The sequence below is a fragment of the Toxoplasma gondii genome, chromosome VIIa, assembly GCF_000006565.2.
Source record: "Toxoplasma gondii ME49 chromosome VIIa, whole genome shotgun sequence".
In the NCBI taxonomy this organism is placed as follows: domain Eukaryota; phylum Apicomplexa; class Conoidasida; order Eucoccidiorida; family Sarcocystidae; genus Toxoplasma; species Toxoplasma gondii.
Genome location: NC_031474.1, coordinates 128588 through 143796, shown reverse-complemented (window position 1 = coordinate 143796; position 15209 = coordinate 128588). Strand labels below are relative to the sequence as shown.

General features: G+C 50.2%; 2 protein-coding genes across 2 annotated transcripts; one reads left to right on the top strand and one right to left on the bottom strand.

Moving 5' to 3' along the window:
- Positions 1-3753: 3753 nt before the first annotated feature.
- On the bottom strand, positions 3754-9756 carry TGME49_280730 (cytosolic fe-s cluster assembling factor nbp35, putative). Its single transcript, XM_002371426.2, has 7 exons — positions 8465-9756; positions 7530-7694; positions 6635-6763; positions 6199-6313; positions 5624-5708; positions 5057-5113; positions 3754-4521 (listed from the first exon to the last, which is right to left on the bottom strand). The coding sequence occupies exons 1-7, from the start codon at positions 9012-9014 to the stop codon at positions 4375-4377; spliced, it is 1248 nt and encodes a 415-aa protein (XP_002371467.1). The 5' UTR covers positions 9015-9756; the 3' UTR covers positions 3754-4374.
- On the top strand, positions 9734-13844 carry TGME49_280740 (signal peptidase). The gene is made up of 4 exons (XM_002371427.2): positions 9734-10698; positions 11421-11581; positions 12027-12150; positions 13163-13844. The coding sequence occupies exons 1-4, from the start codon at positions 10470-10472 to the stop codon at positions 13318-13320; spliced, it is 672 nt and encodes a 223-aa protein (XP_002371468.1). The 5' UTR covers positions 9734-10469; the 3' UTR covers positions 13321-13844.
- Positions 13845-15209: the final 1365 nt, after the last annotated feature.

Sequence of the window (15209 nt, the reverse complement as noted above, 5' to 3'; positions counted from 1 at the left end):
ACCGGCGTCGCTGGCAACCATTCCGCTCTTTTCCTCCAAGAGCGTTCGACCTCTCTGAAACTTCCGAAACTGCTCGTCGTCTGGTATTTCCTCGTTCTCAGTCCCGTATGGTTTGTTTCCATGCGGAAACTTTTCACCGTAACGGTGCCGGATTATTTTGTGCGTCGCGGTCAGGCAAAACGCGTCTGAAGCACCGAATCGGCTTGTCCCCGACGGTCTTGCGACTTGCAGCTCCTCTTCACGCTTTCCTACGCCCTCGTCGCCGGTGTCTTGGCGGCTTTTTTCATCGAGGGGTTCGGTCAAATCTCCAGCTCCGCACGCAAATGCAAAAGAGGCAGAACCTTTACTCTTCCCCTCCGCTTCTGTTCCCGCGTCTTCGTCATTGTGACGAGCCCCTGTACCGCGCTCCTCGAGCCGGTGGAGGACCTTTCGCTGTTCGTGGAACTTCTGGAAGTTTCCGACAGACAAACAATCGAACTCTTCCGGTATGTTTTCGCGCGTCACTGCTGCTCGGTGTCTCGGAACCGGGCCGCCACCTCTTCTGCGGGCCTCCATGGACAAGGACATCTGGAAAATTCGATTGAGGACCCTTTACTCTTTCGCGTTCACGACCGATGACGCTGCCTTCCTTCCTCATGAGTGGAAAGAGGCAGCGACAGGGGAGCATGAGAGCCCACACCAAAGCCGACTAGATATTGAGAGCAAGCGAAAACGCAGGCCATACGAAACTTCCGACCAACAGAATCACACGTGCGAAGACTGTCGAGGTATCAAGAGCTGTTCAAATGTGTGGTGCCTTTAAGATGACGTTCCCTCCGGGGTCAAACAAGGAAAAGCTAGACCGGACAAGAAAATGAGAAAACTTCCATCTGGTCTTCTCACGCCGTTGGGAAACACAGTGACACAGGAAATGTTTCACGGGCCTGGCGACTCGACTTTCATTCGCACGAGAAAAAAGCCAGCTCTCTCATCCTGTTTCTACAGAGTCACCTGAGACTTCGAGAAATTCCTGGCTGAACCAGCTCTGAGCCGTATCTTCAGACATCAGCTTTCTCTGCACCGTGGCATTTGGCTGGAGAGAGCGAAGCGAGTAGAGCACGCCTCTGGGGCAGCGTTCTTTCTATGTTTTCAGGGGAACGGGGACCCCCCCCGTATCTCGCACCAGCAGATAAAGAAGCCAAAACAAGAAAGCCTGCTTTTTCTGTTGTGACAACTGCCTACCTCGCCCAACCAGAAAACCTGCGGAATACACTTCAGCAACAAACTAGGAAAAGGAAATACGAGTGTGTCTGCTTTTACACACGGTTCTGTTTACCTGTACATGCAACGAAGAGCCGCGTTCTGCGAGGTCGTCCGTGGGAACAGCTGAAGACTTTCTAATACAGAAGACTATGGAGCTTGTGGAAAAAACACGTTTTTGTTTCCGGAAAAAGAAGACTAAAATCGGGGAGGGTGGTCTTTTGCACACCAGAGGAAGTCGTCCTAAACCCGATACGTTCGGCTCCGACGTTTTTCGTGTACTGCGATCACTTTAAGAAGAGAAGCTTGCGATAGACAACAAACATGGGTTTCTTCCTGTTATGGATCTTCCTGCGCAGAACGACTCTCATACTCTGCCCAAATGATGGAAAGAGCTCATCGAAATCCCACACCGACTGAAAACGGCTAAATTGTGAGACGGCGATCTCCCGCAATCTTTCTTCGCCTGACTTTCCAGATTGAGACAGGCACATTTTCATTCGTACTCGACCCGTTCAGAAATCGACTCTGTCCCAGGCAAGCGACAATCGAGGACGGCGAACATCGACTGCCGTGTCAGTTCTGTAGCTTTTCCTGTTTGCTCCTGTCAAGCCCCAGAACCGTTCTTGGCTGATGCAGCCCACAACAGTCCGTGTAGTCGACTTTAGTCGATAAGAGTGATTATTACCGACCTCCTCAAGTGGCAGTAGAATCTTCAGGCGAAAAAGTTACAAAGGGAGCAAAACTTGTGGCTAATTGAGAGGAGAACATCTCGCTTTTTATTTTTTCTTCGGACTCTGGCGCTCTAGATCGGTCATCGGGGGTCTTTTTGCGGACCGATCACAGAGGAAAACCACTTTGCAGTTTCACAGCTTCGATATGGAAACACATGTATTTCTGATGTTCAGAAGTACGTGTCTATATTTCAACGCCAAAACGAGCACAGAGGCGAAAAAAAGTTTGTTTCATTGATTTGCAGGCACTACCTCGGGTGAGTGGCTTAAACGAAACAGGGAAAAGGTGGACAATATCGTAGTGGGAAGGGATGAATTTAGCGCAGCTAATCTGTTTGAAGGGGGGCTATTTATTAGAAAACTTGACTGCCGCTACTCCAAAGTCACAACGCGAGCTCCGGAGAAAAACAAACGAACTAACGCCTACGCATTTCACTCTAGAATGGGGAGGCATGCTTGCAGATCGGATCTGCCCTTTGCAGTCCCTGAACTTCGATAGTCAGCAACCACTTTCGAGAGAGAGCGATTAATCAGATGCTTGTATGACCCATTCCATGGTACAGGTGGAAAAAAATAATCTCTAAGAGAGGCTTATTTCTACTCTCCGGAGGCGACTGCATACACCCTACTCCATCGTAGAGAGGTCACGCTGAGCTTATTTGCACCCTAAACGTCGTTGTTTTTTCCCCCTTGTCTCCATTGCTGTCCCGAATTGTGCTTTCAAGTCGGAATTCGTGGATGATTAGCGGAAAAAAACCGGGTACACGGAGCGGGGCTGCTTCAAGCATCCGGACAGTTGCGAAGAGAGGGCGCAGTTCGTCACCAGAACGGAGACTTAACATGCAGTGTCGGAACCAGCACCTATTTCACTAAGGCAAATGTGAAACTGACTCGCCAGCTCAACGGAAAATTAGCAAGGAGTCGCAAACCTACCAGACAACATGGAATATTGCCCTATAGAACTGTCTATATGGTAGACAAGAAGAGCGAACTGACAGCCACTACAATTCGTGCGAATGCTGTGTTGACGTCCAGAAACGGAATTTCAAACTGATTGCCTTAGCTCTTTGCTAGCTCACAGACATCACAAACAACGCTCCCTTAGATAAACATATATATATATATATATATTCGCTTGTCAATTCTGGCAGCTTTTTTCAGAGGTTCTACTGCACTTTGAAAGCGGAACGCGGACACGTGAGTTCGGAAACTACACTGGAATGAATCTGTACACTAACTTCTAGAAACTATGTAGATTTGTGAGAAATGCGCTGCAACAACCGCTAGGCCGCTCAGGTAATCTGGAGTCCGTCGTTCGAATTGTGAACAGAAAACTCGATGTTCTCGAAAGCACGATCCGTGTATCCTTGCAGACTAGCGTTGAGACGGAGATTACCGAAGGGAATCTGGAAGCAATGCTGTCTCAGAGATGATTCCTCCGGAGAGAGGACTGATCATGCTAGGGGCACACAGACGTGTCCATGTTCTCCGTACAAAAAGCAGACCTTAAGAACATGAACACCATAGCTACACGATGAATTGCAATATCGCATCATAATTAGATACTATCTCTTCTATATTCGTCTTTCTCCACCTCCCTGAAGTGCTCTTTTTCTCTCTATCTCTCTCTTCCCTTGTGCTGCATGCTCAGAAGCTCTCTCGACAAAAGTACCTACTGCATCCGTGTATCTCAGTGGATGCGCCATCGAGATTCTGGACGGAGACAGCGAAAGAGCCTGTGTTCGTGTTGAAAGTGTAAGGTGTGACTGCGAAGAGAAAGACGAGACAGATTCCCTTCGTGGCAGTTCTGCATGTCCGTTTTGTCTTCCTTTTTTCTAAGCTATTTCAGAACTCTCTCGAGGAACGCGGAATATCCTTAGCTCGCACACGCTTTTCCTCCAGTTCCAACGCAAAAACTGCGCACGCATGCAACGGCCTAGGGAAAACGTGTATCTCCACAGGCATTCTGCACAACTCATTTCACAACGGCCGCTGAAATGAACGCACCTGCTTCTCTCTGGGAAAACTGAGAACTGAACTCGGTTCTTGCCCGACCCCTGCACACCACTGGCTTTTGAAAAACTCTCTCTCTCTCGCCGTGACGCTCGTGGGGGTGAATGTCACTGCATGAAATACGCCAAAAATCGCCACCACGCAGACCCGAAAAGAAAAACAGCTGCCTCAATCCACCTGCCGCATCGGCGCGTGCAAAAGACGAAGAATTCAACTGCATGCTTCCCGCATACATATCCCTCCGTCTCAACACCTTTCCTTTCGGCTAACAGAGAAACAATTATCTATCTATATATCTATACACATATCTATATATGTATATACATGACCGCGGCAGTAGGTGTAAACCAAAAACAGAATACAAGCTTCCGGGGTCTGTCTACTGTTTTCACTCGAAAGAATCTTCTTCTTCTCGACGAAGTGGCAAGTCCAGAAGCGTGAGGAGATCCACAACGAGTTTCTCGACAGCAACGCTCGCAGGTGCCCCTGGAAACTCCTCTACCAAGGCTACGCCTGTTTCGCATGCGCGCAACAACTGCAAAGAGGACAGAAGACACAGAAACGGTTTACTGAAGAAACATGTGCCTGTCCCTTCCGCCCAAGTGTATCACGGTTGACATGCGCGCATGCAGTTTGTTTGGAAGGTGGAAACCAAAATCAGGTGGACCACACCCAACTAGCTGCACAGGCCACAGCAATTGCCCGTGTGTATCTACACAGAGGGGAACGACAGAAACGGCTTTGTTGATTCAAATGCTGAGCGGAACAGTGAGCGTTAGATCGACGCCAGCAGATGAAAACCCAAACTGACGCTCGAAATGAGAAAAAGAACGCGAAAGACAGTTTCCGCTCGAAACTCAACCAGAGTGGTGGACACGAGTTTCAAAAAGCTTGTTCGTTCCGCACCCGAGATACTGCAAGGCCTGTCTCTGAGGTGAATGTACACTTCTGACTCGCCAGTCTTCGGTACAGAGATAAGGTGTTCCACAGTCACTTGTCCAGCGTCTTCTGCGTCTGCAGAATTGTCTCGAAAATCCCTCCTCGACCCCATCAGCAATCGACATGCTCACCGACGGATCTAGAGGAACAGAGCCTGAGTACGGAACCTCCATCTGTTTGCACATGCCCTGCAGGTCGTAAAATTCGAAGAATTCAGAGAAGACGGCGTGAAGCAACTCTCTGCAGAGCTTTCCTTGGACACCCGAACATCGCAGGGTTGATTCGTCAAGACACAATTGTCTCTCTCACATTCGGTCGAACGTCTCGCCGCATTACGCCGACCACATGGCTTGTGAAATGGACTCCTGCGTGCGTGTCTAGAACTGCTTTTTGGGGAGTCTGGACTAACTGCGCGCACGGAACTTCTCGTCTGATCTCGAAAACCTTTCAGCGGACCTCAGTTTTGTATCGCGCTAGCGTGATACAGAGCTCTCTCGCTCTGAGAGTCTCTCCACACACAGCGCGATTCCTGCAGAAAAGTACCTTGCCTATCAATCGAAAACAGAGACGAGATGCTGGCAAGGAAGAGACAACACGGATCCCTGAGAAGCGGAGAGACAAAGAAAGAAACAGCGCCGAGAAAAAAAAGAACAGGAAGACGAATACGCGGACTGCTTTCCTCTCGCTCTTTCGCTCACCTTGGCACCGTCAGGATTAACACTCGCAAAGACCGAAGAGGACATGTTTTCCACTACGCCGAGAACGGGGACGCCGACTTTCTTGCTGGAGAAGAGAAAAAAGAGAGAACAGAAACTTGCAGCAAGTCTCGAGAAGCCTAGACCGGGAAAGAAAGGAAGGCAGTCCTGACAAACTCCACGTGCGAGCGAAAAAGGGAGGGAGGGTCGTTGGGACCTGCTTTGCACGGGGGACAGGAGAACTGCTGTGGCGAACCAGTATGCGTCGCTCACTTGAAGTCGTCGCGGTGCATGCATCGAAATAAAGGGAACGCAAACGGAGCAGGCAAGGAAGAAGACTTGACAAGCCACACCGAGTGAGACACACGGAAGAAGACGACCGCAGTGTCTGTGCAGTACAGCGGAGCATACACACAAAAGGGTGACCTTTGTCCTCGGACGAACTGCAAACGTCACGCTATGGAGTTATTCTTCAGCCGCACCCAGGGGAAAGAGAGAAAGCCACAGACGCGACAAGAAGAAGCATCAGCGGAAGAAGAAACAAGTGCCACAAACGCGGAAAAACAGAAAAGCCTCACCAAAAGTTGATTTCCTTCCGAACGTCCTGAAGGGCGGCTTCTTGCGGGGTCGTGACAATCACCGCGCCGTCCGTGGTGAGCAGAGAAACTAAAGAAAGGTGTTCGTCAGACGTTCCTGGAAACAGAAAAGACCGGCGAAACGAAACGCGGTGCTCCGTGGTGTACAGACAGGTTTTCCGTATGCAGATGCAACGGCGTCCTCGTGTTCGCGAATCGCCATGCGCTGTTCTCTCGAAAGCCGCGGAGGGAACTCGCAGAAGCGAACAGTCTCCAGCTCAGGCGAGAGAGCTCTCCCCGGCAGGAGCAAGACATCAGAAGCGTCACACTCTGCAACAGCATTCTCCCTGAGGCACTGGAAGTGAGGCACTCAAAAAAGGAGCTTTTGGGTTTCGCAGCGTCGAAGAATCGCGCCAAACTCTCTTGTCACGTGCTTTACCGGGAGGCGTATCGACGAGAAGAAGGTCGAGATCACCCCAACGCACATCCGCAAAAAACTGGTGAATCAAACCATTCTTCTTTGGGCCGCGCCACACGACTGCCGCGTCGGAGTCCGGGAGAAGGAAACCTGCGACAAGGGAAGTGGAGACAAAAATTACAAGTGGAAGAAGTCGAAAACAGAAGGAGAAACAGTTAAGAGATGGTGAGGACGAACAGTTAGAAAAAACAGCTGAAGAGAGAACAGTGGGAGGAGAAACGTCTGAGAAAAACGTCTGCGAAGCCGTGAAAAAAGTTCAAAAACAGTTGAGAAATCCATGGATTCTCGACGGTCTTGACACCCCGATGGTGCTATGTTCTCCTTTTCTCTGAATATTCCATTTTCTATCTCAATTCATAAGTGTGACGCGTTGGTGCAAAGAGACTGAAACGGCGGAGAGAAGCTCTCTCACACATCAACCATTTAAACGACAAAAAACAATTCATCAGACCATTTCCCGAACTGGCATACGAAATCCCAAAGGGAATTCACCCTCCAAACTTCACCAAGAAAGACACATCTCCCAAAATAAAAATGCGTCCACATCCAAGTCTTTAATTCCTAGAAATGACAGACACACCACATCTATATGCCATGAAGAGTCACAATTATATATATACATAAATATAAATAAACAAACATATATACATATATACAAAGAAACATATATATACAAATATACATATATATATATATATATATGCCTCTTGCATCGTAAATGCATATCACAGACATCGAGAACGATTACTCGTGCTGTAGGGCTGCATGCTGTTCAACTGATTTGGCCAGGAATCGCCTATCGGTGTTGACAGTTCTGCGCGTCCTTTGTGCATGCTTGAAGGATAGCAAAGCGTACCGATGGACATCACAGCGAGGTTGTCGCGAACGTATACAGGCTCCCAGCCGGCAGCGGACTGATGGACTTCTCCGTGGACAGCTTGCATCATCAGAGGAATGGAGGGACCGCAGACATCGACGTCGCAAATCCCAACGCTCAGGCCTCGCGACGCTGCGGTCCACGCTGGAAAAAAGGAGAAACAGGTTCACACACTGCATGTGAGCGTCTGTGCTGAGAGACGATGCACAGGTCTTTGAACCGTGCGAGACAGGCCTCAGAAAACGTCACGAAACTTCTTTGAAAAACATGCCTACAGAGAGAAACAAGACTTCTTCAAAGACACGAAAAGTCTTCTTTAAATCCTTCAAAGAAGACAGATCTGACTCCCAACGAAGCGTTCAGACACCCGCCCGCCTCAGCGGCACAGTCGGCGCCGACCCCCCCCTTCCCCCAGGTGGAGATACGGGAAAACTCGGAATGTTTTCTTTCTCTCTTGGAACTTCTTGGCTCGTTCGGCGCCCGGGACGACTTTCCTTGCTAACGCGTCCGTCTCCTTCTTTCTGACACAAGCTCGGGGAGCAAAGTTCGTGGAACCATCGCATTCAGCTGTTGTCTTGACCAGTCCAGAGGTGACGAGCTCGTCGCGTTTGAATCCTTTTTCTTCCTTTTCCGCCTCCAGTTCCCTGTCTCGCAGCGTGCCTTCCTCCTTCGTTTTTTTGCCATTTCCTCTTGGTCTGAAAAGCACTATTCCTCCCCACACGATCAACTGTCCTTCGTCCTCGGCAACACAGCAGCGGTCCGTCTCGGTCTGCGGAGCGCAGCGATCTGGCTTCCGATGTCCCCAGTGTACGTACACCTCTTCTACGCTGAAGAAGAGGCTAACGCGCGGAAAGTCGGGGGTTTCCCAGTGGAACGCGCGACACAGCTCCAGGTGAAACAGTGTGCTTCCTCACCGATTTGCGAAGCAATCGACGACTTCCCAACTCCACCCTTCCCCGAGAGAACCATGACCTTCCTCTTGACGTTTCTCAACCGATCCGCAACTTCGTTCGCTGCCGACTTCTGCGCAACTGCCGCCTCCGCGGCCGCGCCGCCGGCACACAACGAGCGATTCGGACAGCCTGCACATGCGTCAGACTTCCCAGCGTCTGCACTGGAAACTCCTGGGCAGTCTTCTCTCTCAGCAGCCGCCGCATCAAATTCAGAAGCAGAAGAAGCAGAAGGAGGAGACGAAGGAGACGCAGGGGGAGGAGGAGGAGAAGAAGAGGCAGAAGGAGGAGAAGGAGAGGGAGAAGAAGGAGAGCAAGAAGGAGAAGGAGAGGAACAGGAAGGAGAGAGTAGGTTTGTTAGCGATCGGATAAGAGCAGTTTGGAAGGGACAGGAGCGACCTCGTTTGAAGTGGAGGTAGGCGAGAGTGCCCAGAGTTGCCGCTGTGCCTAGAACTGCCCCTGAGGCTGCACCCAGGAGGAAAACGTTTCTTTTAGAAAGTGCGAAAGGGTCCATTTTCTGGGATACGAAGTGGCGAAATAAAAGGAAGACCGAGTAATAAAGAAGGAGACGATTCGTCTTCAAACGGGAAACGGAGACCGAGATCGAAGTCTCTCCCCCGAAAAGAGGAGAAAAGAGAGAGAAAAAAATCACTCACTCACGCTGTGCGGAAGACATTCCGAGGTGTACATACACCTGGAACTGTAGGAGGTTCTTCGAACAGAGGTTGCAGAATGAAGGACTCAGGACCCTGGAGATGGAAAGAAAGTTTGTTCTCCACGGATTTCTCAGGTCGAGGAAAACGCAAACAGGACTTCTTTTCGATCGACACCTGTCGGAGTCGGTGTCTGTACAGCCGATGTTGTCTCCCAGGAGGGATTTGCAGTCTTTCTGTTCCCACTGCACCGAGTTTAGAGCCCAGAGACGTTGCGTATTTGAAGAAGTCGGCGCGCCAGTCCTCCCGTCTGGCAGAACGAGAGCTGTCCAGTCTCTTCTGGAGCGTCAAAAAAGAAAAGGTCCTTTCCTCGAGAGAAATGTGACAACACCGAGGAAGCTCTCAGAAAGGGAGAGAAGGTGATGGAGAGAAACGGAAGACAAAAGAAGGGAGGGGAAGAAAAAAGCGAGAAGGTCCAGGGCAGAAAGAAAATATCTTTTGATGCCGAGAGTCGCTGGAACAACTGCGTCGCCGACTCTACTAGAGGCGTCAACCGCGGGAGAAGTATCCGAAGAAAACTGGAAGAAAAAAAAGAGTTTTTCCCTCTGGATTTGAACGAGAAGGCGTCGATTCCGCTTCCGAGTGGCTTTCATTCTTCCAGGAAAAGCCGTCTTTCTGAGTTTTTTACTGGCATCGTGGGCATGCAGCCGAAAGCGAGCCTGCTCGTCTTGCGCAGAGACACACAAGCGCGCTGAGAGTTGCGCAAAAACGCGTGTGTCTTCGCTTCTTTCTCTTCGCTCTCTGTTCGTCCACTTCGGCGTGAGTACGTTCAGGCGGAAGAGAGATTTTTCTCTAACAATCAAGTTCCCGACCCGCCTGTTCGAGACGCAGCACCAAGAGCGTCTACAGCCGTTTTTTTCGTGAGCCTCTGGTGTGTAAAACTTGCGGACTTCTTTCGTCCGCCAGCTCTCGCCAGCTTCTTGTGTGTCGGCGGTTCAAGTCACTGATTTCTTCTCCTTTTCTTTGGAGCGTCCTCGCGTCTCCTGTGTCCACTGCAGCTTCCCCTTAGTTCGTGAATCTCCTCCGTACAGAAGCCGCAGTCGCCGGCTGTCGGTGAGGTCGCGTCGGGTGTCGAGAAGTCTTTCCCCGCTGCCTCTCTGCGCCGTCGTCCGCAGTTCTCCGTCTCACTCCTGCCTCCTGCGCTGCGAGGAAGCCAACTGGCAAGGCACTTCGTCTCTGCACCAAGAGAGTGCCTCCCCGCCTCCAGAGTCTTGCTCCCGCTTGCTGTCGAGAACGCGCGCGTCCGCTCGTCTAAAATGTCGAAACGGCAGAAGAAAGTTGCAGACGCCCTCGCGACGCCTCCCTCTGGGGAGGAAGTCAAAGAAGAGAACAAACTTGCGCGTTTTTCGCGGGGAGTGCGTGCGGTCATGCCCGCCTGCATTCAGCAACTGTTCCAAGCTGTCGGAGACGAACTCCGTTCGGTGTACAGACGCCCCCGTGAAGCTCTCTTGTCTGTCGTCAATCTCCTGTGCGTCCTCTTCACAGGTCAGTTTCTGCCTTCCACTTTTGTTCCCTGCCCACATGCGTTCGAGTCTTTCTTGGGCGCAAGAAGGAGTTCGTCACATCGTGGAAGATGCGCGCAGGCAGAGAGGAAAAGCCGGAGAGGGAGAGAGGGAGAGAGGGAGAGAGGGAGAGACGCAGGTGATCGCATGCATAGAGACATCCATGCATGGAGGTAGAGAGAAGCATGCGCAGAGAACTGAAGAGAAAAGTCTGTAGACAGACAGAGAAATATGTGGTGACCTGTGAAGTGTGAGACGCGAGTGGAGGGGCAGAGAAGGGAGGCGTTTTTCCGGGGGTCGCTAGTGCATTCCAGATTTTTTCCGGGCAGATCATGGTCTGAAGTCGAGGAGGAGTCTGCGTATCCACCTGTGAGATCGGCGTCGGCGACAGAGAGACTTCAGTGCCACCGAGGCGCGTCGTTGCTCTACGAATCTCGAGTCAGTGTCTGCATCTCTTCTTTTTCGATGTGTGTTCTGCGGTCGCGGGAATGCAAGTTTGACCTTTCTTTCCTCCGACCTCTTTCTTCGTTGCTGGTCTTTCACTTCGTTTTTTCGGTGTGCTGGCTTGTTGGTCCGAAGCTGTTGAAGGCCTTTCTGCACCGGCTCGCGTTCTCGTATGTCTTCGCGACTTCCATCCAAACGCACTGACTGTGCGACGCAAACTCACGGAAGTTGACGCGCATCCTTCTCTGCGTTCCTCTGCAGCGCTCATGCTCTGGAGAGTTCTGGTTGTGTACTCCAACTCTCCCTCTCCCGTCGTGGTCGTTCTCAGCGGGTCCATGGAGCCGGCGCTGCAGAGAGGAGACATTCTGTTTCTCGTCGACCGAGGGCCAGACCTCAAAGCAGGCGACATCATTGTCTTCAAGGCAAGTCCTCCTTTCACCTGCATTCAAAGATATATACACATATATATACATATATTGATGTGGATGTATAGATATGTTTATCGGTGAATGTGTGTCCATATACATATATATATAATATGTTGTATATATGTGTGTATCTGCAGACAGATGTACAGAGTTCGCAAGGGAGAAAGAGGCGTCTGCATCGTGGATGGTTCTCTTTCTCCTTGACCTGTGCGGAAGATTTCTGGGCTCACACAGATGCATTTGTTCATATTCATATATACATAAATATACATATATATATATATATTTATATATGTAGGGATGGGGATAAGTGTCTCTTTGGTGCTTAACAGATCTGTCTTTATGGTCAGCATTGTCCAGGGCGTGTGACGATATTCTTGTAGAACTCTCTGCTACATCTTCGCGTTCGAGGCTACGGCATCGCTGCGGTGTTTTACAGGTTGACGGTCGAGATATTCCAATCGTCCATCGGGTGCTCTCGCTGCATGAAACTTCAGCTGGAGAAATGACGATGTTGACGAAGGGAGACAATAACTCTGTCGATGACAGGGGTCTGTACGCCGGTTAGTTAAATTTCTTCAGTCTTTATGAATGTCAGCGAAAAGCCGTCGCTCCAGCGCGGGGGCCGCTTGCAGACAGTTCCTTCGTTGTACTCTGATACGTTTTTCTTCGGTGCTCATACAGCAAAAGAAACTGCAAGGTCTCCACTTGACTTGGAAGCGAAGAGCGGAAGCAAGTTCTTGTGCTTCTTCCTTCCTAGCTAGAGGACATGTGGAGCTCTCTACCTACATACTCAGAGGGAAATGTGTAGCTTTCAGTGAATGCCAAGGTCCACGAACTGCCCAGAGTGCCGCAGACCGTAGGCTACCCTATAAACAGCCTTCGGGAAAACGTAGACGTCGAAACATGTCAGACGTTTTCTCTTTGCACTTCATGTTGAATCGATTACACGCAAAAGTGGAAGGGTTCTAAGGCATCTTGGTGCATCTGTCTCAGAGAAAATCCATCAAACGCAAGTCGGTTCGACCCATTTAGAGAAAAATGTACACGGTTCCACAACCTCGCCGCTTCTTGGCTAGCTGGAGATCCACCTGAATCTGTGCTTTTTGTTTGCGTACGCGTGCATGCATAGCGCGGGTGGCAACAATGCCTGTGCTGTTTTGCATGCGGAAGACGAGAAAATCTGCAAGGTTCTTACGCCTCTAGCTGTAACCTCTTCGAATTCCCCACCACTCGTCGAGTTGGATCTTGTCAGAGTTCACCTGCAGACGCCCCCACGTATATATACAGATACATACGTATAGATATATATAAGCATATGTATAAATCCATATGATAAAAAATAGATAAACATACATATAAATATATATAGATATAGATAGGGAGATATAGATATAGATGTGTACACGTATTCATCCACATATGCGTACAAATACATAAATATACATATACCTATGTATATGTATACGTATTTGTGTACATGTTTCTACGTATGCCTTTGTGTTTGGGAGTGATGCGTGCCGTATGTATATACATATATATAATATGTATATGTGTGTATGCGTGTTTTTTCAGAGAAGCAGTTGTGGCTGAACCGAACAAATGTGGTGGGGACGACGACGACTTTTTTGCCCTACGCTGGTTTGGTGACGATCGTTCTAAATGATTATCCGGTCGTTAAGTGGTGTTCGATAGCGGGCATGCTTCTCCTCGCCTTTCTCGGCTACGAGTAGGCGAGTATACAAGAAGGAAAGAGCGCGTATAGCGGCAGCACTTGTGAACAAGCCGACTCCGCAAAGCCGGGAGATATCCCTGTCCATCTGCTGCCCCCTCGGCTGTATCGAGACAAAGACCTGCACGTGCATGTCTATATTCTTTTTTGCGTCGGCACAGCGGCCAAGGAAGGATGTGAGATGCAGATGAGGAGAAGCAGTGGAGAACAGCAGTTCCAGGATGAGAGAAGGAAGGTCAGGTTTTCCGGATGCGGCTCTCACTCTTCCTGAGTGGAGACAGGAAAGCGTCTTGTCCGGGAGCCGAGGGCGCTTTTGTGACGTGGCAGATTCTTGTGAGCTTTCTTTTTCAAGGACACCAAGGCAAGCGGTGGGGTGTCCTCGCAGGCTCTGTGGCTTCTGCAAACTGCCACCGATTTTCCTTCCAGTCTGTCCCCGGTCGCTGTATCCGCCGCTGTGTCTCCCGTGTCGGGTCCCGCTTTCTCTGCGGGGAGAGCTGCGTTTGTGCAGATGTGTGAAGCAACCGTAACTCTCGTCTTTCATATCTCTTCAGTATCTCACTGAGCACGCACTCTCCAACACCACTTCTTGGACGGGCTCCAGCTGATGACTGCTTCCACGGATTTTTGACAGAGTTCACATTCTCGCGGCAGTTCACCGAAAAACGCAAAGGATACTTGACAGGCGCATTTAGCATCCGCCAGTAACGTTCGAGCGTAAAGGCAGCTCCAAGCGTGGCATCTACACGTGCAGGGTTGCTCGAGCCATTTAGTGTGTATGTGGAAGACCCGTGAAACTCTTGCAATACAGCAACTGAAAGGCAGGGATTTAACTAAAGTCGGTGGTCAGTGAACAGCGACATGCAAGCAAATGCAGTGGAGCGTCGGTGCAGACGCTCCGTCTGGGTTTTACACAGAAAAGCAGTTACGAGGTTTTTTACCGTTTAAGCCGAGGAAACACATTCATCATAAGCAGGCGATAGAGCACGCCTTCAAGAAAGCTTTTTTCCTCGAGTTCGTTCCCCTCTTTCTTTCTGTGTCTTCGTCTGCGTTTCGGTCTCCTGTGACCCTCTGTCGCTTGGCGTTCCAGAGCCTCTCCCCATGCCTCGGATTCGTGGAAGTGTCCACGGTTTCCCGGTTGCGAATTCCAATCTCGGAACGTCGCACGACGCATCGCTATTTCTCTCGGTCCCGTGTAGAGATGAACATGGCGTCTCAATCGTTTCGCCGGCGCCTCTCTGGCAACTCTTTCTGTCTGTGCGTTCCACCAAGTTGTGTGTCTCTCGCGATGTGATGGGTTTGTAGCATTCATCGCTGAAACGAAGCGACTGGGAGAAAGAGATTTTTTCTCGACAGCCAGACCCGGCGTTGCCTCGGGAACAGCCCGGTGCGGACTGTATCTGTGAGCATCGTATTCCATTTGTCTGCGTCGTCTTTCCCTTCGTAGTCTTCGTTTTTCTTTTACAGCTGCTCTCCTCGCGTCAAGTCCTGCCCATCGACGCATGCATATTTTCACGAGAGCGAGCAGAACCACGACAGCAGACAGTGCGGTCAGTGCAACCCAGCCGCTTACGACGTTGTTATTTTGCTTAGGTGGGAATTTGGCGGAAAAGCGAGGGTCGAGGGATGCTCTGGTCACATCTGGAAAACGTGAGACTTCGGGCTCACCTGGTCTGCCACTAAGCAAAAGCCTCCTTCGTGTTTCTGGAGACACAACGACCCAGCCGGGGGGAGGGACGAAACCGTGGGGAGTGCCTCGCGGGGTACTCATTCTGTAATTTAGGCAGTTTCGTTCACAAGGAACAGAAGAGCTTTCATCAATTTTACTGATGAAACGTGATTAGAGAATCTACACACTCAGTCTTACAGTTTAGTATTTAACTGCGTTTATGA

Coding starts and splice junctions, on each gene's coding strand:
- TGME49_280740 (XM_002371427.2), top strand. CDS start 10,470: ATGTCGAAACGGCAGAAGAAAGTTGCAGACGCCCTCGCGACGCCTCCC. Junction 10,699..11,420: donor CCTGTGCGTCCTCTTCACAG/GTCAGTTTCTGC, acceptor GTTCCTCTGCAG/CGCTCATGCTCTGGAGAGTT. Junction 12,151..13,162: donor TGACAGGGGTCTGTACGCCG/GTTAGTTAAATT, acceptor GTGTTTTTTCAG/AGAAGCAGTTGTGGCTGAAC.
- TGME49_280730 (XM_002371426.2), bottom strand. CDS start 9,014: ATGGACCCTTTCGCACTTTCTAAAAGAAACGTTTTCCTCCTGGGTGCA. Junction 7,695..8,464: donor GTCGATTGCTTCGCAAATCG/GTGAGGAAGCAC, acceptor CCTTTTTTCCAG/CGTGGACCGCAGCGTCGCGA. Junction 4,522..5,056: donor CTGTTCCTCTAGATCCGTCG/GTGAGCATGTCG, acceptor TCCTCTTTGCAG/TTGTTGCGCGCATGCGAAAC.